At 43.3% G+C, this 25,279-nt stretch overlaps 1 protein-coding gene across 1 annotated transcript in view; it reads right to left on the bottom strand.

The window, feature by feature from the left end:
• Positions 1-25,279, bottom strand: part of LOC126455976 (caspase-1-like) — a 90,560-nt gene that overhangs the window by 12,376 nt on the left and 52,905 nt on the right. Inside the window, exons 3-4 of the mRNA XM_050091736.1 lie at positions 12,707-12,885; positions 731-869 (exon numbers count right to left, since the gene is read on the bottom strand). Coding sequence (XP_049947693.1) covers positions 731-869; positions 12,707-12,885 — 318 coding nt within the window. The remainder of the gene's footprint in view (positions 1-730; positions 870-12,706; positions 12,886-25,279) is intronic.

Raw genomic sequence — 25,279 nt, 5'->3', positions numbered from 1 at the left:
TCCAGCGGTAATGTTAGGTGACTAGCCCTGTATATTATACACAAACAATTGAGTTGGTTCTACTGAGAAATTCATCAATGGAGTAGAAGGAGTTGGCCACCAATAAATCTTTTAGGCCTCTCTTAAACTGAATTTCATTGGTTGTTAAGTTTTTTATGGCTGCTGGCAAGTTATTTAATATGTGTGTTCCTGAATAATGCACACCTTTTTGTACAAGAGTAAGTGACTTTAAATCCTAGTGAAGATTATTCTTATTTCTAGCATTGATTCTATGAATTGAGCTGTTGGTTTGAAAAAGTGATATATTTTTAATGACCAATTTCATTAAGGAATATATATATTGGAAAGCAATAGTTAGTATCCCTAGTTCCCTAAACAGGTTTCTGCAGGAAGAAATTTCGACGCCTCCGTGCGATTATCATCAGTCACGTCTTGCAGCGGAAAGAACAGAAACCTGAAGATGTCGAACACTTGTATCGGTTGTATCGATGACGTGTTGTGGGATTCACGCAATAAGACGCGGTGGCAAATCCGGTAAGTGTATTTGCAACAGACGCGTCGAGAAAGCCTGAAAAGTAACACGACTATCTTTCGGCCAATCCTGGTAACAACTTTGCCATCAGTGTCCGAATACTAGTACTATTTTCGGATTTCACTCATGATACAGCTCAGAATCAGCCAGTAGTCATTAATCTTTAAATCAAGGAAATGAAATTTTTTAAGGTTGTACCTTCGAATGTCGAGTAGGAGACGAGGATATCGGCATAAGAAGGCACTGGGTAGCTGAATGCCACAGGTGAACTGTCCGCGACATCTCGTAGAGTGCTGCTGACGTTGACGCCCTGGTCGAGGCCATCTCCTTTGCACGCCTGCAACAGAAAGGTGGTATCTCATTCAAGATTGGTTGCATAAACAGATAATGATCAATTTTAGCATTAGAACTGCAGAACAGCGAGGTTATTGGTGCCTTTATGGGTACCTGGAATCGCTTTTCATTAACCACAGCAAACGGAAGCCACGCATGCGATGCTTGAGATACTGAACTCTTCGCAGGTTTCATTCATTGCCACCTCTCACTATAATGTGGAACCAGTCATTCAAATACAGTATATTTGACACCACGTAGAATCCCGATTACGCACTCCTGTTCAACAACTACTTTATGCCTCAGTGAAAAGTTAATGCAGAAAATGGGAAAAAGAAGTTGCCTTTTTTGATATTTTATCTCCAAAATATGATACTAATCGTAACGCAAAAGTTCCAACGCTTAGATTTTCGAAACCATCATTAACATGTGGCTTTTAGTTAAGTTTTTATTGACATCAACACTTCAGAATTTAGAATATTTAGTGTCAATTGTTGATTTACCGCCATGCATTATTTCTATGGCTGTGGTTAGATCTTATTTAGTTCAGATTTGTGAGTGCTGTGTTTTATCTAAGCTTAATCAAACCTCATCTGCGGAGAAACAGCCATTAATTTTCAAGGAAGTTTAATATAAACTTTTTAGTGTTGAAATTATGCCATTTAGTCCTATTATCATACTAGTATCTTCACCAAAGAAAATTACTTCTATTTCTTGAGTATGGGGAACACTTCATTTACATCCAACAAGAACGTGAGTGTGCCTGATGTCGATTCCCGCAGTACACCTGCTATGATGAGTCCCCAAGAATCTGTTTCTTTATTTAAGCTCCCAGTGTTCCCTAATGACCCAATATGCATATTTTTGGTATGCCTGCATGAAAAGCAGTGGAGTATGTCATTCTACTCCCCGGAATGTGCCGACAATTCCAGCACCGACGGGCACAGGAAGGAGTGAACACAAAGCGCGGGCAATCAGCGCAGGGAGGTGTGTCAAAGAATTCAGCGTTCTTAACATGATGTTTTTCTCGACAGTGAGGATATTCCTTATAAATCGCAGATGCTCGCAGATTTTGAGACAGAGCCCAAACATTAGTCTGTCGCACAGAGAGCAGTTATAAAGAAGTGTTGTATAGCTGCCCTCACAACAGCCTCGGAATGCAGGAAAACATCGTAAGAATGTGAAATCGTGAGAAAGATGCCGATTCACGAGGCACATGCCAGCCCACGCCAGCCAGGAAATTTCCACTCCGCACGGAGAGGTGTGGCTATCTGTCATTGGGCTGCATTGAAAATTTTGGCCGCCAATGACAATGCCGAAAGGAAGAATATTTCGAAGATCGAGTTGAGCTGAGAGATGGTAGAGAAGCGATATGGGGAGTCGTGGAGAGACTGCGGTAGCGAGAGAACGTGGGCGCTCTTCCACCGATCGCCAACATCCGCCTTGCGACACCTTGATAGCACAGCTTCAGCCATGATACTGACAACTGTCAGGCAACACGGAGATCGTACCTGGGCCCCGCTGCAAAGCAGCAACTGCTGATGAGTGCCAGACATTTGCCACACCGGACATTTGCCACGCCGGACATTTGCCATGCCGGACATTCGCCACGACGGACATATACCGCGCCGGACATTTGCCAAACCGGACATTTGCCACGCTGGACCTTTACCACACTGGACATTTGCCACGCCGGACATTTGCCAAACTTGCCCCTTCTCCCGGCATCTTGAGAAGCGATCCCTCAAGTAAGGGACGCCCTTTCTCGTACTTCTTCTGTCCGCTTTCAAACCGCCGTCTCCACATCTTACTCAATACAACCAGTATGTAAGGGACCTTCTTCTTTGATATCTTGTGGCGAAATACAGAGCTTCTTTTCCGAAATCGAAATATTTATAACTTCTGGGAAATGAAAGCAATAACCACGATTATGTCAGTATGTAATTAGTTCTGCTAAGCATAAATATAGATCCCTCTGTCTTACAGTAGCTTCCTTCCACACTTACTGATTGCGATAAAACAGTCCATCGCCATGGGAACAAGAAAGAAACAATGTAAAGAGAATGCAAATGTACGCTAATCTTTTCTTTCTGATCACTGCATTTGTGGCTACTTTAATTACTACAATTGCATGTCCAGAAGACAATAAGGAAAGAAGAAATGGGTATGTGTGTTGTGTTGGTAGAAGAGCCAACACCGTGGTACTAGTGGAGGCCGAAATGCACGCGTTTTAGCTCACGCAGGCTGGCGTGAAGAGGGAAGACTATACTGACGTGAGGTTTGGAACATAACAAGGAATGAGAATTTAGAAAGCGGACGTAATTAGTTTGATACTTAACTTTAATCCATTAATGATGAACGTCGCTCTTGTCGGTACATGATTCACAATATTATCTCTTCAGAATACATTGTTGATGTAATTATAGTAACTGAATATGGCGCCTTGCTAGGTCGTAGCAAATGACGTAGCTGAAGGCTATACTAAACTGTCGTCTCTGCAAATGAGAGCGCATGTAGAAGTGAACCATCGCTAGCAAAGTCGGCTGTACAACTGGGACGAGTGCTAGGGAGTCTCTCTAGAGAGTAGACCTGCCGTGTGGCGGCGCTCGGTCTGCAATCGCTGATAGAGGCGACACGCGGGTCCGACGTATACTAACGGACCGCGGCCGATTTAAAGGCTACCACCTAGCAAGTGTGGTGTCTGGCGGTGACTCCACAATGTGAATGTTTGGAAAGAAGAACTACATACTCCATATTAATTTACTCTCTAAAATCCGATATCCCTTGCGGCGAAACAATAGTTAATAAACTGTAGCGGGACAATGTTCAAAATATGACTGAAAATACGTTCACTAAATAGAGATAACAACATCTAAAGTCGACGTACAATTTTAAAATGTTAGAAATAAGGAAATGAAGTAATACAGAATGCTGCACTTGTAACGTACGTTGTTGTTCTACATTGTGTAGCTCTGGTATTTACAGCGTCACAGAGAAAGCATTCTAGGTTTTGGAGGGAAAAGCCGTAATTGTGACGATCTGCATTACAACAGAAACAAGAAGCACACCTTAAGGAAAAATAATGTACCGTGTGTTTCAGTTCACAAGTGACATTGAAGCAGCTGGTTCCTGTGACTTAGTATGGGCAGAGATTATATTGGACAACCGGAATAAATCAATAACTGGCTCCTTTTACTGACCCCCGATCTCAGATGAAACAGTTTCTGAACAGTTCAAAGAAAACTTGGGTCTCATCACAAATAGATACCCTACTCATGCAATTATAGTTGGCAGTGACTTCAATGTACCTTCCATATGTTGACAAAAACACATTTTCAGACCCTATTGTAGATAGAAAACAACTTCCGTAATTGTTTTAAATGTTTTTTTTAAACTATTTTGAACAATTAGTTCACGAGGTTAATCAAATTGTAAATGGTTACGAAAACACACTTGACTCTTAGCCACAAATAATCCTGAGCATCACATCTGATACAGGGGTTGGTGAACACACTGTCGTAGAGAGGCTCAATTCCATAAAAACTTCCACCAAAACTAAATGCGAAATACATCTGTTTATATAATCAGCTAAAAATTCGGATGACTTCTTTCTAAGAGACAGTCTCCAATCCTTCCAAACCATGTGACTTAGTATGGGCAGTTCAAAGAAATAGTATCAACAGCACTGGAGAGATTGCCGGCCGGAGTGGCCGTGCGGTTCTAGGTGCTACAGTCTGGAGCCGAGTGACCATTACGATCGCAGGTTCGAATCCTGCCTCGGGCATGGATGTGTGTGATGTCCTTAGGTTAGTTAGATTTAATTAGTTCTAGGTTCTAGGCGACTGATAACCTTAGAAGTTAAGTCGCGTAGAGCTCAGAGCCACTGGAGAGATTCATACCAAATAAATTAATAAGATACGGAACTTATCCCCCAAGATACACAAAACACGACAGAAATCTGCTGCAGGAGCACCGAAAAAGGCACGTATAATTTAGACGAACGCAGAATCTCCAAGATTGGTGAAGTTTTACTGAGGCTCGAAATTTGGTGCGGATTTCAATGCGAGATGCGTTTAACAGTTTCCACAACGAAACTCTCTATGGAAATGTGGCGGAAAATCCAAAGGGACCCTGGACTTATGTTAAGTAAACCGGCGGAAAGGCTCAGTCAGTACCTTTACAGAGCGACAGCGACGGTAATGTTACTGATGACACTGCCACTAAGGTGGAGTTACTAAATGCAGTTCCAGGGGGCGGTGGGTGAGGAGGAGGAGGAGGGGGAGACAAGGGACGCAACCCTTCGGAGCAGGTAAAGTCGTGGCAGATGTCCGGCGTGGAAAATGTCCGCACACCACTGCTGATGAGGGCAGCCAACGCGTACAGCACAGCTCAGAGGCGACGCGCCAAACCGACGCCGTGAGGCGGGAGATCGGCGCGCCTTCCTGCGTCCGTTGAAGCGGCTGGCAGCGGACGGTTCGGGAGAGCGTTTTGGGGTGCTGCGGCAGGTCTTCGCCAGACATCGCAGTTTATTAGAAGTTAAGTTTTTCGTGATATGTTGTTTCATGTACTTGTTAAATTCTACTTGATTTCTTGGTCAGTCTCTCGTCCCCAGCTTGCTTGTCTGACTCCTGTCCGCATTTGTTAGGCAGTTAGTGTTTGTCTGTCTGTCGGTCTGCCGTACGTTAATAGCTGCCTCTGTTATGTTTGTCGGATTCGGTGTTAACGATTTATTGCTTGATGTGTAACCGCCGAATTCCTGAAATATGTTTTTATCTTGCCTATCATCTTGAGAGGCGGAGTATGTGTAATGTAGAGCATTTTATGTAAGACTGCGTTTCATGGGTTCTTATTTAAATTGTCATTTTAGTATATAAAGTTGCCATCTTTCCACCGCAAGAGTTCTCTATTTCTTTTTTTTTTTTTTTAAATCAAGTTGCACCTTCGGTGGCAAGTTAATTTTTTTTAATGTTAGTGTTTTGTACCTCTTCCATCCCTCCTACGGGGTGCATAGATTATCTGCTTGTGTGAGTTGTTAAAATTTTTAGTTTAAAGCAATCTGGTGTGTTGCAGATCTGCACCGGTGTAGTCTTTCAGAGGTTGTTGTGAGCAGTCGTGACTACCGACGTGTCAAAGGGAAGCGGCAGGGTTTTCAGACCGAAAGCTCATAATGTCAATATTTGTTCCTTCTGCCTCTGAATAAAATTGTAACTCGATATTTTGCGGGTGCTTTCTAATTATAATTTTAAATCTGTTAAAAAAAGGGGGTGGGGCTTTTATGAATAAAATTTCCATTTGTTGAAAGACATTTAATTTGTTTTCATCAGTTACCCACTGGCAACTACTTCCACGTTCACATAGTGTGATTAAATGTGTTAATGTTCGTGATGAATCTCTAGTAAATAAAGTAAATTCTTAAGAAAGGTTTTGAAAGTAAATTCACGGTTCAGCAACCATAATAAGTCTAGGCACCTACTGTTCTGGCACTGGTGGCCAGCTATTTGTTTCCTTATATATCAATGACCAGTAGTATACAATGAGGTGACAAAAGTCGTGAGATAACAATATGCACATATACAGATGGTGGCAGTGGGATGTGGCACGCTACTTTTTACCAACCTGCCAGCGTCCAGCAATGTTGATTTGTCTAGCTGAAAGCTGTAGTAGAAAATACTAGACCACTACTGTCTATTGCAGGTCGCAACATACATAGAATTTTCAGGTAAACGGGATGTGGCTAGGTACTGAAATAAAAGTTTTAACTTGGCAATGTAAATTTTCAGGTGTATTTTTTACGATAAAGATCACAGTTAATACTGCCAAGTCCATACTAAGTGGCAACACAATGTAAAGTTCACACGCACACCACAATCACACACGTAGCCAGTTTATGGTATTTACACCCGTTACCGAAGTTAATAGAGTTCACCGGATCGTTTAGTTATGAAAATGCTCGCTCAAATGTTGTGCACTCTGCTCTACACGTAACACCTGTTCCAGTCTCAGATCGCACAACACGCCACGCGGTTTTAACTAACAGTCAAAAGCTATATTTTTGATATTCCGTCCGAAATTCCACACGACTTCCACTATGCCGTTCACTTAAATACACTTTGTACTACTTCGCGAACTCGTAATTAGCACTTTTCCGCAATTTTACAGTACTTTCGTCGGAGCTGCTTTCAATGAGATGTTACTAGTTCGAACCCTCAGCCCCGACCCCCCTAGATCACACCAAAGGCTTTGTTCCCAGCATAGATTGGCGCGAGCCTGCAGTTTTCCGATTGGCTGATATCACAAACAGCAAGTCAAGTTGCAGTATTATCCCGCGCTAACCCGCGCTTTACTTCAATGACCAATCATAGTAAAAAATTTCTTTCTATGGCAATCGCTAAATAAATAAATTTAGAAAAGTATCAAATATAAAATTACTAATTCTGAAATTACCGATTAATTTGTGTTCTACTCTCGATTTATTAGTACCATAAACTGACTGCACATTTAACTATAGTAAATCCACTGTATAGTTTAACTGGTACTTCGTGAATAAGCAAAACAATTTTCATTTACTTCTGTTCTTCTTCACTCATACAACACTCACACTGCTAATTACTACACATATGCCGGCCGGGGTGGCCGAGCGGTTCTAGGCGCTACAGTCTGGAACCGCGCGACCGCTACGGTCGCAGGTTCGAATCCTGCCTCGGGCATGGATGTGTGTAATGTCCTTAGGTTAGTTAGGTTTAACTAGTTCTAAGTTCTAGGGGACTAATGACCTGAGAAGTTGAGTCCCATAATGCTCAGAGCCACTACACATATAAAACAATTATAATTATGCAAATACATTAAATATTAATCAAACATAACTTTACAACATTGTTTTGACTACGTCTGCTAGCACTGTCCGTGAACTGCTGACCTCTGCCGCCTACTATTACAACTACGTGCAGCTCTGTAGCTCAGGTCCATGTCAGCTGGTGACATCTGTCGATGACTCATGCCTATAATGATATAGTCCTAACAAGTGACAGGAGCGATGCGAAGGGGCTACGCCTCAGCAGTAACGCGTACACATGGTGTAAAAGGGCAGTGCTTCAGCAGAGCTGCCATTTGTACTCAGGTGATTGATGTTGAAAGATTTCCGACGTGGTTATGACCGTACGACGAGAATTAACAGACTATGAACGCGGAATGGTGGTTAGAGCTGGAAGCCATTCAGTTTCGGAAACAGGGAATTCAATATTACGAGCTCCACAGTGTCAAGAGTGTGACGAGAATACCAAATTTCAGGCACAGCCTGTCACTACGGACAATGCAGCGACAGAGAGCAACGACGTTTGCTTAGAGTCGTCAGTGCTAACAGACAAGTAACAATGCGTGAAGTAGCCGCAGAAATCAATGTGGGAAGTACAACCGACGTATCCGTTTGGACAGCGCGGCAAAATTTGGCGTTAATGTGCTACGGCAGCATACGACCGACGCGAGTGCCTTTGCTAACAACACATCGCCTGCAGCGCCTATCCTGGGTTCGTAACCATATCGGTTCGACCCTAGACGACTGGGAAACCGTGTGCTGGTTGGATGAGTCAGGATTTCAGCTAATGGTAGCGTTCGGGTGTGGCACAGGTCCTACGAAGTCATGGACCCCGTTTGTCAACAAGGCACTGTGCAAACTGGTGATAGTTCCACAATGGTGTGGACTGTGTTTACGTGGATTGGACTGGGTTGGTTCAAATGGCTCTGAGCGCTATGGGACTTAACTTCGGAGGTCATCAGTCCCCTAGAACTCTGAACTACTTAAACCTAGCTAACCTAAGGACAGCACGCACATCCTTGCCCGAGGCAGGATTCGAACATGCGACCGCAGCGGTCGCACGGTTCCAGACTGAAGCGCCTAGAACCGCTCGGCCACAGCGGCCGGAGATTGGACTGGGTCCTCTGGTCCAACTAAACCAATCGTTGACCAGAAATGGTTATGTTCGTCTACTAGGAGGTGAATTGCAGCCATTCATTGACTTCATATTCCTAAGCAATGATGTCACCGGACCACAATTCTTCGCGATTGGTTTGAAGAAGATGCTGGACAATTCGAGCGAATAATTTGGCCACGCGGTTCACCGGACATGAATCTCATAGAACATCTATAGGACGTTATCGAGAGATCAGTTTGTGCACAACATACTGCGCTAGCACAATTATGGACGACTATACAGGCAACATCATTCAGTATTTCTGCCATCGACTTGTTGAGTCCACGCCACGTCGAGCTGCTGCAGTAAGCCGGGCAAATCGAGGTCCGACATGATATTAGGAGGAACCCCATGGCTTCTGTTACCTCAGCGTACAGCATAGGGATGGCGGTTAGCGCTGAAACAACTTGTTTTTTGTTGTATCTCTTTTTTTACCTTTTTTCCCCGCCATTTTTACTTGACTGTTAAAACCGCTCAAAATAAAACGTTTCTAAAAGAACCGATTTTCGGTTTTTTATTCCCGTTCTTCCTGTAAAAAGCGGAGAAATCGGCAAACACTGAAAAACTTGTCTCTCTCAGTTTCAAGGTACATACACGTAACATATTCAATTAAATAGGCAAAGAAAAGAAAACTTAGCCCACACACCCTTTCCTACTTGTGTCGAAAAGTCGTAAGTGGCTGCACACTACAAAGAAACATCGGTATTCTCCTCTTGATTCCAATTTTTTCAAACTCTGCTGCCGGCCGGAGTGGCCGAGCGGTTCTAGGCGCTACAGTCTGCCCGGCGGATTATTGTCGAGGTCCGGTGTGCCGGTCAGCCTGTGGATGGTTTTTAAGGCGGTTTTCCATCTGCCTCGGCGAATGCGGGCTGGTTCCCCTTGTTCCGCCTCAGTTACACTATGTCGGTAATTGCTGCACAAACGCTGTCTCCACATATGCGTACACCATAATTACTCTACCATGCAAACATTTGAGGATACGCTGGAGTCCAAACAGCGCAATAAGCCTAGGTTCGGTGTGGGGCGGCGGTGGGGTGGGTGGACTGTTGTGACCTGTTGTGGAGTTGTGAAGCTCTGGGGGATACGGTGGGACGAAGGCTCTCTGTCGTTTCTAGGTGCCCGGTTTAATACATACTACACAACCATTCTTCTGCCCACATCTTAATTGAATAGCAGGAAACGAACTTTAATACATGGTCCAATGGGAAGTACCCACTCTAATGCGCTTCACACTGGTTTGCAGAGTTAGGTGTAGATGCAGAGTCTATTAAGCGTGGTCAAAGTAGGAGCAAGGAATATAAAGCAGTGGATATAACCTTTCAATTGAATGTACATTACCTGAAAAAATATGCAAAGCACCCAGTCAGACCGCGCGACCGCTACGGTCGCAGGTTCGAATCCTGCTTCGGGCATGGATGTGTGTGATATCATTAGGTTCGTTAGGTTTAAGTAGTTGTAAGTTCTAAGGGACTGATGACCTCAGACGTTAAGTCCCATAGTGCCCCGGGCCATTTGAACCGTTTTTTAACTCTGCTAAAAATGATATCGTAATCGGGAAACATACCACTATTTGGGCATTACGAATAATCAGAGCTGACGGGTGAAAAGTGACTATTTTTCCTGTTAATTTGTCCGTTTTCAAGAGCTACAGGCAGATAAGGCCATATTATGTAGGCACAAGCAATAGATCAGCTACTTACTACTTGTGTTGTCTTACTATGAATAAATTGCTGTTAGGTTTTCAGTTTATTCCTGTCACCATAATTTCCTTCCTCTTTTACTATTTCGCTGAAGTGACACCCAAATCTTTAAACTTTGGAAACAAATTAAGTTTTGTACTTCTTAAAGAGTGCTGTAGTTCTTAGAAAATGTTGTACTTCTTAAAAATATAGGGATGGTGCCATTCTGCAATACAATGGGTGTTCAACAACGACAACGACAAACCGCAGCATACACCAGAAGGGGACAAGTCTTGCACACTGCATGTACATGCATACCGTAGTCCACGCCACACCGTAACAATGACATCCATGTCCCAACAATGCTTTTCTAATTGTTATCCCATGTGTCGGTGCTAGTTTCTGTCGGCACTGTCATTAAAACAGCGCTGATTGCTTTTCCCATTTCCTACAATAACGCAATATTTCAAGCGAATGCAAAATTTAGGAATAACATGTTTATAGAAAAATTAAAAATTTTAGTACTGATTTGCTCTCGCTAGTTGATATTTACGTCTTTTACTCGTTATAAACCACACCAATTACCAAAAATACCAGTTATTCAGAACTAAAATACCGGTAATTTTGAAAGTTTCGTCCATTCATTTAATACGTACACAAACAAATCCTTGGTTGACACTAAACGAATATACACTACTGGCCTTTAAAATTGCTACACCAAGAAGAAATGCAGATGATAAACAGGTAGTCATTGGACAAATATATTATACTAGAACTGTCATGTGATTACATTTTCACGCAATTTGGGTGCACAGATCCTGAGAAATCAGTACCCAGAGCAACCACCTCTGGCCGTAATAAAGGCGTTGTTACGCCTGGGCATTGAGTCAAACAGAGCTTGGATGGCGTGTACAAGTACAGCTGCCCATGCAGCTTCAACACGATACCACAGTTCATCAAGAGTAGTGACTGGCGTATTGTGATGAGCCAGTTGCTCGGCCACCATTGACCAGACGTTTTCAATTGCTGACAGATCTGGAGAATGTGCTGGCCAGGGCTGCAGTAGAACATTTTCTGTATCCAGAAATCCCGTACAGGACTTGCAACATCCGGTCGTTCATTATCCTGCTGAAATGTAGGATTTTGCAGGGATGGAATGAAGGGTAGAGCCACGGGTCGTAACACATCTGAAATGTAACGTCCACTGTTCAAAGTGCCGTCAATGTGAACAAGAGGAGACCAAGACGTGTAACCAATGGCACCCCATACCATCATGCCGGGTGATACGCCAGTATGGCGATGACGAATACACGCTTCCAATGTGCGTTCACCGCGATGTCGCTAAACACGGATGCGACCATCATGATGCTGTAAACAGAACCCGGATTCATCCGAAAAAATGACGTTTTGCCACTCGTGCACCCAGGTTCGTCGTTGAGTACACCATCGCAGGCGCTCCTGTCTGTGATGCAGCGTCAAGGGTAACCGCAGCCGTGGTCTCCGACCTGATAGTCCATGCTGCTGCAAGCGACGTCGAACTTTTCGTGCAGATGATTGTTGTCTTGCAAACGTCCCTATCTGTTGACTCAGGGATCGAGACGTGGCTGCACGATCCGTTACAGCGATGCGAATAAGATGCCCGTCATCTTGACTGCTAGTGATGCGAGGCCGTTGGGATCCAGCACGGCGTTCCATATTACCCTCCTGAACCCACCGATTCCATATTCTGCTAACAGTCATTGGATCTCTACCAACGCGAGCAGCAATGTCGCGATACGATAAACCGCAATCGCGATAGGCTACAATCCGACCTTTATCAAATTCGGAAACATGATGGTACGCATTTCTCCTCCTTACACGAGGCATCACGACATCGTTTCACCAGGCAACGCCGGTCAACTGCTGTTTGTGTATGAGAAATCGGTTGGAAACTTTCCTCATGTCAGCACGTTGTAGTTGTCGCCACCAGCACCAACCTTGTGTGAATGCTCTGAAAAGCTAATCATTTGCATGTCACAGCATCGTCTTCCTGTCGGTTAGATTTCGCATCTGTAGTACGTCATCTTCGTGGTGTAGCAATTTTAATGGCCAGTAGTCTAGTAACAACATGCAAAACCAAATGCTTGGTTGGTACTAAACGAATATATTTCACAGATTCGAAGTGTGAAAATATCATCACGCTGTGGCCAAGATACCTGTATAAAGAAGAGCTTTGGCTTCCCGGCGAGAGTGGGGCACTGCCTGGCTGTGAACGGCTCCCACAGCTCGCTGACGTAGTAGTCCCGGTCTTTGGCATGCAGCTTTCCGTCCCTCTCACCGTGGGTAAGCACCGCCACTGCGACGCAGTCGTAGTTTCTGTGGTCCTGGTGAGCCACTGCAGTCACAGAATAAATACCGCGAACTGCTCACAACCACTCACTGTATTTATTTTAATTATTTACTTACTTTTTCTCAAGGAGGTTCTCAAATAATCGATGTAAAATTACTGAAACATATGGCAAAAGTGAATTGCAGTTTACTTCATATACAAGACGTTTAAGAAAGTTACGATGAAATATCAACAAAGATAATTAAGGCATGTTCTTGAGAGTTTAGTACAATTCTAAGTTACTTGTGTAACCAGTCAATTATAACTGGGACATTTCCTGACTGGTTAAAATATGTAGATGTTAAGCCTCTATTCAAGAAAGGGGATAAAGAGATACCATCAAACTGCAGACCGATTTCACTTTTTCCAGCATTCTCAAAAATTTTAGAAAAAGTAATGTACAGGCAGCTTCTCAACCATCTGACCACAAATAACATATTACCAAGAACACAGGTTGGATTTCTGAAGGGTTCTGATATCGAGAAGGCTATTTACATCTACAGTGAAAATGCACTTAATTCATCAAATAACAAATTACAAGCAGCAGGTATTTTCTGTGATTTGTCAAAGGCATTTGATTGTGTGAAGTACAACATCCTTTTAAATAAATTAGAATTCTATGGTGTCACGGGCAGCGCTGCAAAATGGTTCAGGTCATACCTCGCTAACAGAAAACAAAGGGTGTCAGTGCAAGGGACTAGTGAATTAAGTCATCAGTCATCATCAGAATGGGAGGAAATTACATGTGGTGTCCCACAAGGATCCATCTTAGGGCCATTGCTTTTTCTTGTGTACATTAATGATCTCTCATCAGTTGCACCGCCAGAAGCAGAGATTGTTTGCAGATGACACAAGTATTGCAATAAATAGTATGTCGAGTGTAGTTCTAGAAAGATCTGCTAATGATATTTTCATGGATATTAATAAATGGTTTAAAGCCCACTCACTGATATTGAACTTCGAAAAGACTCACTGTATGTAGTTCACTGTATGTAGTTTCCACCCAGCATATGCATAAAGTATGAAGAAGAGCAGATAGAAGAGGTTGACAGTCTTAAATTCCTGGGATTACAACTTGATAATAAATTCAGTTTGGAGAAGCACATCACAGAACTGCAGAAACACCTTAAAAAATCTGTATTTGCAATTCGAATGTTAGCTGACATAGGCGACATAAAAATGAAAAAGCTTGCATACTTTGGCTACTTTCATTCCATAATGTCATAAGGTTACAATATTTTGAGGTAACTCATCAAGTCAAACAAAAGTTTTCAGAGTCCAAAAGCATGTAATACGTCTTACTTGTGGAGTAAATTTACGGATGTCCCGTAGAAACCTCTTCAAAGAACTGGGTATACTAACTATTGCCTCTCAGTATATTTACTCCTCAATGAAATTTGTCCTAAATAATATATCTCTTTTTCTAACAAACAGCTCAGTTCATACATACAATAACAGGAACAAAAATGATCTGCACAAGGACTTAAAAGCACTTACTTTAGTTCAAAAAGGGGTTCACTACTCAGGAACACTCATCTTCAATAATTTGCCAGCAAACATAAAAAATTTAATAACAAATAAAGATAAGTTTAAAAGGACGGTGAAAGACCTACTAGTGGCCAACTCCTTCTACTCCATTGACGATTTTTAATAGAAACAAATGATGTATTGTATATATTCATACTATTAGCATTGTTATTTCAGCTTAAAAAAAATGACATGTTCCACATCCATGAGGATCTCCTCAGCATGGATCTATGGAACGATAAACTAATCTAATCTAATCTAATCTGTATACCAAAGAATTTAACACAGATTCATAGTTGAGAAATGTAGTGCGGACTAGGTACAGGAACGAACAAATCGAGTCAAAAGCAAACTCTGTAATAAACCTTATAGGCCTCAACTACAAAGTTGGGTGAATTTATGAAGATGTTTAGCTTTTCGTTTATTTTACGTTGAGCACATAATTAAAAACGAATGTTGTGCTGTTCAAGTGGACACCAATTCAGAGAGGGAATTAATTAACTTTGTTTATAGTCAAGTTGTCGCCACTTAATCTAATAAATGTGACAATCCCATCTACTTAACACTGTAATTAAGGTTCCACCAGCTAGGTGGTTTGTCCTCTTGAACACCCAATTAGCCAAGTAACAAGTCTCTGCGAGTCTTGATTACTTGTTGCTATGTTGTGTTTATTATTATTCACCCAGCTCTCTCTCTCTCTCTCTCTCACACACAAACACACACACACACACACATATTTGTACACACACAGTATTTTCTTATCTTAATACCACTTCAGATTGTTTGGAAGACTTCCTCAGGACTCAGATAGTGTTGTATCATTCCAGGGATGTGTGGATGTAAAGTAATACACAAAGGTTGTCCACAAATGATTGAATGTGAGCTTATCTTTTGTGATACTGAGGTGGGCCTACTGCCGGAGACCATACAGTAAGACTATGCTGCTTCTGGAGGGATAGTGTGCCGTAATGACGTACCTACCGTAGAAAGTCTCTTCGGATTTGCTGCCGGATCCTAAAATCAACTCGCTTCAATATATCGGCGATCCAACTGTTCGCCATCTTCAGGAGAACGCTGCTTCTGTTGATGAGTCCTGCTCAGAACTGATGCCAGGCTGCAAATCGACGTCCTTATATAGGCGTCCATACGGTACACGGCGCATGCGCCCCACATCACAGTTCATAACAGGTGCGTGGAACATCGCCGTCATACGAGGCTACAACAGCCGGAAAAATCGGCGGTAGCAGAGCATTGCTTAAACGAGGGACACGGTGTGAAACTGGTAGTTGCCAATGCTACCGGTTTTTCTAACAGTGTCTACAAAGAAACAAATAAAATTAGGTAGGCAGACAATTTAATTAATCCATCAACTCCCCCTCCCTAATGATGCCCTCTTTCCCTCCATTTATCCCTCCCATCAAGTCTGACCCTCAACCCCCCCCCTCCTTTCCACTGTCCTTCCTCTGGGCTCCCTCTCCCCCCCTTCCATTCTGTTTACTCCCCACCTCCCACCTAACCTCTTCCTACCTCCCTTCCCCCCCCCCCCCCGAGTCCTTTTGTATTCCCCTCCCCACTCCCTGTCGCGTCTGCCAGGTACCACCCCCCCCCCCCCTCTTATGGGTCCTCATCCTCCATCGGCTCATTTCCTCTCCTCCCCCCCTTCGTTTTTCCTCTCCTTCCCCCTTTTATTTTCCCATCATCTGTCCAGTTTCCCCCCACCTGCCCTCGCCTGTGGTATGTCGTATTTGCCAACTTTTTAGTGCAGTGTTGAAGGGAATGTTCAGTGTTGTTCGTCTTTCCAAAGTGTTGCGCACAGAAATCATGCTGTCGCTGGGTGTGAATTTTTATGTCTTTTGCAAACAGAAACCAGACTGTCACAATTTTTTTTAATTGTCTCTCCACCATTTTACCAGTCTGCTTCATATGTATTTTATTAGCATCATCATCCCTTTGTTCTATGTTTTACGTTCCACGATTTTTCCGCCTTGTTACGATTTAAGTCTCCGATTTTATCTCCTGTTTTTATTATTTATTATCTTCATCTTTTTAAAACAAATTCTGTAGGCTGAAGAGCGGCAGACTAAGCTGCTGTTAGCCCGCCCCCTTCGGGGGGAATCGAAACCCAATAAAGAAAAGAAAAAAAATAAAGCTGCCTGGCATCAGTTCTCAGCAGGATTCGTCAGCAGAAACAGCGTTCTCCTGAAGATGGCATTCGGGAGGACGACGGTTCAATCCCGGGTCCGGCCATCATGATTTAGGTTTTCCGTGATTTCCCTAAATCACTCCTCGCAAATGCCGGGATGGTTCCTTTGAAAGGACACGGCCGACTTCCTTCCCCGTCCTTCCCTAATCCAATGAGACCGATGACATCGCTGTCTGGTCTCCTTCCCCAAACAAACCAATCAACCTGAAGATGGCGAACAGTTGGATCACCGAAATATTAAATCGAGTTGATTTTCGCAAACCTGAAGAAGTTTTCGAGATATATATGAAGATAGTATCTGTTCCCGAAAGAACAGATACCATTGATGACCGTGCAGCTTCTCTAGAATGAAATGATAACTAAATGGACATCCTAGCTGCAAACAGGCGTTGATATACATCATTGGAGACATGTTGAAAATGTGTTCCCCGACGGGGACTCGAACCCGGGATCTCCTGCTTACATGGCAGACACTCTATCCATCTGAGCCACCTTCTTGTGCGAACGCACACGCTATGCCGCAACTCGTACGGGACTTGGTAGATTTAATCTGCCACGAGTAATGAGTCTGATGGGCAAACATTTATTAGGCGCACTACGAATGTAATGGTGTGGACATGTTGGGAATGTGTGTCTCACGGGGAGCGTGCAAGGGATAAGTCCCTGCAGGCGCACTATCATCTGTACCCTCGGTGGCTCAGAAGAATAGAGCGTCTGCCATGTAGGAATGAGATCTCGGGTTCGAGTCCCCGTCGGGGCACACATTTTCAGCATGTCCCCAGTGATGTATATCAACGCCCGTTTGCAGCTATGGTGTCCATTTAATTATCATTTCAGGTTTTCAAGACTTATTAGCCGGGAGAGCCTACGATGTCACGCGTACCTACTCCAGTTTGGTCGATGACAGCAACTGTATGGGAACCACAAAAGAGTAAAGTAGTTTGTGGAAATAAAGTTGTAAAGTGTTACATGGCCACAAAACTGGCATTTCACTTAGATCAGCTTAACTTCAGTTAAGCGGATATTTACAGCGTAATCTACGTATGAATATCCGAGAATAGTCCACATTTAGACAAACTGAAAATTGATAGTTCAGGATTCACCAGAAGAAATAACGTTATATCTGTGTTCAGTTTTCTTACAACTATTGGACCAAAACATTATGATCTTCCACCTACTGATGCAAAACTGAATTGCAAAAGTTCACTTCTTCGGCAGCGAACAAATGACTGCATGCTAACCGACTGGAACTCGTGAAAGGTGCCATGGCAGTGGGAAGAGTTGTGAGCTGAGCGTTGGTAAGGGCGGCGATACGAGTGGTACCATCGTCAACCGGGCGTCTGAAACCCTCACAAATGGAACTGATGTGACTGCTGATTGTGCTGTTGCGCGAAGCGTGTTAGTTTCCGCCGATAATGAAACTGTTGTTGAGTGAATTAGTTGTTACTATGGTTGTAAAACAACTGCTGAGTGTAATGTTTTATAGGAATATAAATATGAATTATTGACTCAGTCGCAGATGAAGCAACTGACAGGCTTCATTCCATCGGTAGCATACTCTGTGAATGCAATGAGTCTGCAAAGGAACTTGCTGCAAAATGGATCAGTGTCTGGATGACTTGGGATGGGACATTTAGCATGACCCAATAGGTCTCTTTTTTGCTGTAGTCTAATATTGATTTAATATTTTTTTCATTTTTGTTGCCTATAATACAACATACAGTCATCGCTAATCTTTATCTTACAGTTATTATTGCCTACTTTAGCCCATATAAATACATAATCGCCAGAATTGAGAAGCTTCTCCCTCCTAGTACAAATGGTGAACGGCTTGTCCAGGACCGAAGTACCACAGGGAACCTTCTCTAGTAGAGCTGTACTCTCCGTTATACTCCAAAGTCTCCCAAGCCAAAATTTTACCCCCTGGAAAAGCTTCAAGGCCACCATAGTCTGCATGGCTCCTCCATACAACAGCCAAGGTCAACCATGTGATGCCTCCGAAAACAGCGCTAACATCACAAGTAAACTCACACCTCAATCCACGAAACTCACACGGGGCACCAATAAGTCTCGCTTATTAAACTGGCCAGCCAGGTCAACAGTTATAACCTTCAAAGACCTGAAAAAAGGTACATAAATCCTAAGGCGACGACGATAATGACGTCGACCAGGAATTGCAGAAGTTCGTTAATACTTGCAAGCCAACGCCCAGCGAAACACAGTGCTAAGCAAACAGCGTCCACACACGGTACTCCTATCCAGAGTTCCGCTTCTCTGACCACATCCAGTCTACTTATAGCTCACGATGCTGTTACCAACTTCCGGTCTGGGAGCAATACCGTGCGCGACGCTAAGTAATACTAGTAGCGTAGCTCATCCCATAATATTGCTCAAATGTGTCGGACCCACACAGGACTAACAAGAGATGTTGAACGTATGCAAAGAAGGACAGTAGGAATATCGGCAAGTTTTTCCGACGCACGGCAAAGCGTCACTTAGATGCAGAACTGGCAGACAATTAAAGACACACGCCAGTTATCCCACGGAAGTCTACTTTCAAAGCTTCGGGCAACACTATTAAGTGAGCAATCTAGGAATATCCTACAACCTCCGGTGTATCGCTCCGGTACAGACCACGAAGACAAGATTTTACTGGTTGCAGAGGCATTTAATCAATCATTCTCCTAGGCCCGCCTGACTAGCCGCGCGGTCTAGCGCGCTGCTTCCCGAGTGGGAAGGCGTGTCGGTCCGCAGCATGAATCCGCCCGGGAGATTAGTGTCGAGGTCTGGTGTGCCGGCCAGCCTTTGGATGGCTTTCCAGGCGGTTTTCCATCTACCTCGGCGAATGCGGGCTGGTTCCCCTTATTGTGCCTCAGTTACACTATGTCGATAATTGCTGTGCAAACACTGTCTCCACGTATGCGTACACCATAATTATTCTACCATGTAAACATTTGGGGGTACACTGGAGGCCGAACTCCACAATAAGCTTAGGTTCAGTGTGGGGCGGTAGTAGGGTGGGTGGACTGTTGTGACCAGTTGTGGGGTTGTGAACCTCTGAGGGCTACGGTGGGACGAAGCCTCTCTGTCGTTTCTAGGTCCCCGCTTTAATACATACTACACCATCATTCTCCTGCCCACATCTTGTATAGCAGGAAACAAACTTTAATACATGGTTCCATGGGAAGTACTCACTTCCATGCGCTTCACACTGGTTTGCAGAGTTAGGTGTAGATGTAGAGTCTATTAAGCGTGGTCAAAGTAGGAGCAAGGAATATAAAGCAAAGGATATAACCTTTCAATTCAATCTACATTACATGACAAAATATGCAAAGCACCCAGTCAGACCGCGCGACAGCTACGGTTGCAGGTTCGAATCCTGCCTCGGGCATGGATGTGTGTGTTGTCCTTAGGTTAGATAGGTTTAAGTAGTTCTAAGTTATTAGTTCTATGTTATTCAATCTGTATATTGAGCAAGCAGTGAAGGAAACAAAAGAAAAATTAGGAGTAGGTATTAAAATCCATGGAGAAGAAATAAAAACTTTGAGGTTTGCCGATGACATTGTAATTCTGTCAGAGACAGCAAAGGACTTGGAAGAGCAGTTGATCGGAATGGTTAGTGTCCTGAAGGGAGGATATAAGATGAACGCCAAAAGCAAAACGAGAATAATGAAATGTAGTCGAACTAAGTCGGGTGATGTAGAGGATATTAGATTAGGAAATGAGACACTTAAAGTACTAAAGGAGTTTGGTTATTTGGGGATCAAAATAACTGATGATGGTCTAACTAGAGAGGATATAAAATGTAGACTGGCAATGGCAAGGAAAGCGTTTATGAAGAAGAGGAATTTGTTAACTTCGAGTATAGATTTAAGTGCCAGGAAGTCGTTTCTGAAAATATTTGTATTGAGTGTAGCCATGTATGGAAGTGAAACATGGACGTGAAATAGTTTAGACAAGAAGAAAATAGAAGCTTTCGAAATGTGGTGCTACAGAAGAATGCTGAAGATTAGATGGGTAGATCACATAACTAATGAGAAGGTGTTGAATAGGATTGGGGAGAAGAGAAGTTTGTGGCACAACTTGACTAGAAGAAGGGATCGGTTGGTAGGACATGTTCTGAGGCATCAAGGGATCACCAATTTAGTATTGGAGGGCAGTGTGGGGGGTAAAAATCGCAGAGGGCGACCAAGAGATGAACACACTAAGGAAATTGAGAAGGATGTAGGTTGCAGTAGGTACTGGGAGATGAAGAAGCTTGCACAGGATAGAGTAGCATGGAGAGCTGCATCAAACCAGTCTCAGGACTGAAGACCACGACAACAACACGTTCTAGGGGACTGATGACCTCAGATGTTAAGTCCCATAGTGCTCAGAGCCATTTGAACTATTTTGAACCCAGTCAGATACCAGCGCAACTTGATTTACGTCCACACTATCGACGGGGAAGTAAGTAATTAACGCTGCAGTTCTCTGTCACAGTCACAGTGGCCACCAGAGTGGAGCAGCTTTGTTCGTGTATAGTGTTGTTACTAGGCCGACAAGACAAGAACTGACACAGATCTGTCATAGATGTAGTTATTATACACAGAAAACAAGTTTCTCTTTTCCTCAGTTATTATTTCTATAATTAATAGCATAAAATAGTTACGGTGATGGTATTGTGTAGGAGATAATAACTTGTAATGCATAATTTGTGTAAGAATCAAGACATCTGGTCTCTAAGTTATAAGCAGCGGACTCCAGTGGAACGCATAAATAAATATTGCCACTCCTGGTAGGGTATATTAGGGGCTTGAACAGCGTCAGATGTCGAGTGATCACATTGAAGGACACGGAGATGCCCCGTGCTCGTATCAGACAGCGTTATCAGCACTTGAAAAGGGCCTCTTTGTGGGCCACCATTTGGCCGACAGATCGAATCGTGCAATATTCAGATTTATGGTGAATAAAGACGTCAGTGGTCCGATGCTGGTTTCCAGGAGAAAGTGAGGGAAGGAGAAGAACAGACTGCACAGCTTTAATATTGTTGTTGTTGTTGTGGTCTTCAGTTCTGAGACTGGTTTGATGCAGCTCTCCATGCTACTCTATCCTGTCCAAGCTTCTTCATCTCCCAGTACCTACTGCAACCTACATCATTCTCAATTTCCTCAATGTATTCATCTCTTGGTCTCCCTCTACGATTTTTACCCTCCACACTGCCCTCCAATACTAAATTGGTGATCCCTTGATGCCTCAACACATGTCCTACCAACCGATCCCTTCTTCTAGTCAGGTTGTGCCACAAACTTCTCTTCTCCCCAATCCTATTCAATATTTCCTCATTAGTTATGTGATCTACCCATCTAATCTTCAGCATTCTTCTGTAGCACCACATTTCGAAAGCTTCTTTTCCCTTCTTGTCCAAACTATTTATCGTCCATGTTTCACTTCCATACATGGCCACACTCCATACAAATACTTTCAGAAATGACTTCCTGTCACGTAAATCTATACTCGATGTTAACAAATTTCTCTTCTTCAGAAACGCTTTCCTTGCCATTCCCAGTCTGCATCTTATATCCTCTCTACTTCGACCATCATCAGTTATTTTGCTCCCCTAATAGCAAAACTCCTTTACTACTTTAAGTGTCTCATTTCCTAATCTAATTCCCTCAGCATCACCCGACTTAATTCGACTACATTCCATTATCCTCGTTTTGCTTTTGTTGATGTTCATCTTATACCATCCTTTCAAGACACTATCCATTCCATTCAACTGCTCTTCCATGTTCTTTGCTGTCTCTGACAGAATTACAATGTCATCGGCGAACCTCAAAGTTTTTATTTCTTCTCCATGGATTTTAATTACCTACTCCGAATTTTTTTTTGTTTCCTTCACTGCTTCCTCAATATACAGATTGAATAACATTGGGGAGAGACTGCAAACCTGTCTCACTCCCTTCCCAACCACTGCTTCCCTCTCATGTCCCTCGACTTTTATAACTGCCATCTGGTTTCTGTACAAATTGTAAATAGCCTTTCGCTCCCTGTATTTTACCCCTGACACCTTCAGAATTTGAAAGAGAGTATTCCAGTCAACACTGTCAAAAGCTTTCTCCAAGTCTACGCATGCTAGAAACGTAGGTTTGCCTTTCCTTAACCTTTCTTCTAAGATAACTCGTAGGGTCAGTATTGCCTCACGTGTTCCAACATTTCTACGGAATCCAAACTGATCTTGCCCTAGGGCGGCTTCTACTATTTTTTCCATTCGTCTGTAAAGAATCCGCATTAGTATTTTGCAGCTGTGACTTATTTTCACACCTGTCAACACCTGCTTTCTTTGGGATTGGAATTATTATATTCTTCTTGAAGCCTGAGGGTATTTCGCCTGTTTCATACATCTTGCTCACCAGATGGTAGAGTTTCGTCAGGACTGGCTCTCCCAAGGCTGTCAGCAGTTCAAATGGAATGTTGTCTACTCCCAGGGCCTTGTTTCGACTCAGGTCTTTCAGTGCTCTGTCAAACTCTTCATGCAGTATATCTCCCATTTCATCTTCATCTACATCCTCTTCCATTTCCATAATATTGTCCTCAAGTACATCGCCCTTGTATAGACCCTCTATATACTCCTTCCACCTTTCTGCTTTCCCTTCTTTGCTTAGAACTGGGTTTCCATCTGAGCTTTTGATATTGATACAGGTGGTTCTCTTTTCTCCATACGTCTCTTTAATTTTCCTGTAGGCTGTATCTACCTTACCCCTAGTGAGATAAGCCTCTACATCCTTACATTTGTCCTCTAGCCATGCCTGCTTAGCCATTTTGCACTTCCGCTTTAATATTATACAAGATATATTTCTTTAGTTCGAATATTACAAATAAATGTAAATGTCGTGTGACTAGGGCCTCCCGTCGGGTAGACCTTGCGCCGGCTGCAAGTCTTTCGATTTGACGCCACTTCGGCGATTTGCACGTCGATAGGGATGAAACGATGATAATTAGGACAACACAACATCCATTCCCCAGCGGGGAATCGAACCCAGGCCGTTATGATTGACATTCTGTCGCGCTGGCCACTCAGCTACCGGGGACTGACAGTTAAAATATTATAAAAAGTCAAGACGGTCACACTCAATTACTTTCACAAGTTATGTTTCCAGACAGATTAAAGCCACAGTTGGACACCACCTTCGGGAATGTATTAGGATATATGTTAATATCTCCCGACCACATTTATTGTCACCTTTCTCGTTAAAAGTTTTAGAAAAGATAATGTACTTAAGAAGTGTTGATCAAATCTGAAAATATAAGATTCACATCGGATAATTTATACATTAGTGTTATTGCACAGTAACTTCTTTTAAGTACCTGCTTAAAAAAACTAGACCTACTGACACCATCGTCAGTATATATTTGCCGTTGTTGTTAGGAAACAGTCACAATTCTGAAAACAGTATTAACATTAATAAATATAACATTAGAATCAAATGTAGCCTTCAATGACTACAGTGCATCGTTATTGTTGAACAAAAACTTGCAATGCTTGTAGCTTTAAAAACATTTAACCCTGTAGTCAGTGTTTGGAAGGTGTCGGCAGATAATGAAAACAATGTTAAAAACCAATTGGCATCATTACTGCTTCACTATTCTTACCACGTTATAAATGAACTTTTGGACAGAAAACATCTGTATAAAGTTGAACTACATTTCTTAAATTTTATCGTAGATTGAGGTTACGGGGATATCGACCACTCTGCAACACCTGAACGTCTCTGGCCTGGGAGAGCAGAGGATCTTTGGAGAGAAGTAGGAGGAAGACCGTGCATTCTCGACCAGCGTTCAGTGTAGACCTATTGTATAGTTTCCCATCCGAAAAAAGTGTGTTACGTAAACCGTGTCGCATATCCTTGCGACCTGTTCCTACCACATCACGGTCCACGCGTCCTATTCTGGTGATCCAGCATCTGTCGTGAGACGCACCTTAAATTCGCCTCTCCACATTAACCAGGTTCGGTGTGTAACGTCGCGACAGTATTGTCATTACAACACGCGTCATCCATTCGCCGGCCCGGATTACGGTGCCCAAAGGACTACAGGGCACAATGTGTAAATACGTTGGTGAAAACCGAGTGGATCTACAGCACGCACCTCGTATCTATGGACAACGCCGACCTAACCACATCTCAATAGTGGCGGCTAACAACGAATCTGCTCTTGGACTTTGAGTACAATTCTACCACAGACAGTTTTCTTAACCAGCAAAGATAGCAACAGAACTGTAAGTACACTTTCGCGTCTACCACGCCACGAAACCGATACAAGCAAACATTTTACTTGTCGCCACAACCAATGGGGCGTCACAAACAATCGACAGCCATGTTGCCTATCGCACCTCAGAGGTTCAACTCGCACCTCCAACTACCCCCCCCCCCCCCCTCCTTTCCTTCACCTGGCCTAATGGTTCGCGGTGGTGCGCTGCAGGCCTGCTGTGGCCGAGCGGTTCTAGGCGCTTCAATCCGGAACCACGCGGGTGCTACGGTCGCAGGTTCGATTCCTGCCTTGGCCATGGATGTGTGTGATGTCCTTAGCTTAGTTAGGTGTAAGTAGTTCTAAGTCTAGGGGACTGATGACCTCAGATGTTAAAGTCCCATAGTGCTTAGAGCCATTTGAACCCTTTTCTTTGTGCGCTGC

Source organism: Schistocerca serialis, chromosome 1 (assembly GCF_023864345.2).
Source record: "Schistocerca serialis cubense isolate TAMUIC-IGC-003099 chromosome 1, iqSchSeri2.2, whole genome shotgun sequence".
Taxonomy (NCBI): Eukaryota; Metazoa; Arthropoda; class Insecta; order Orthoptera; family Acrididae; genus Schistocerca; species Schistocerca serialis.
This window is presented reverse-complemented; position numbering and strand designations above follow the sequence as displayed.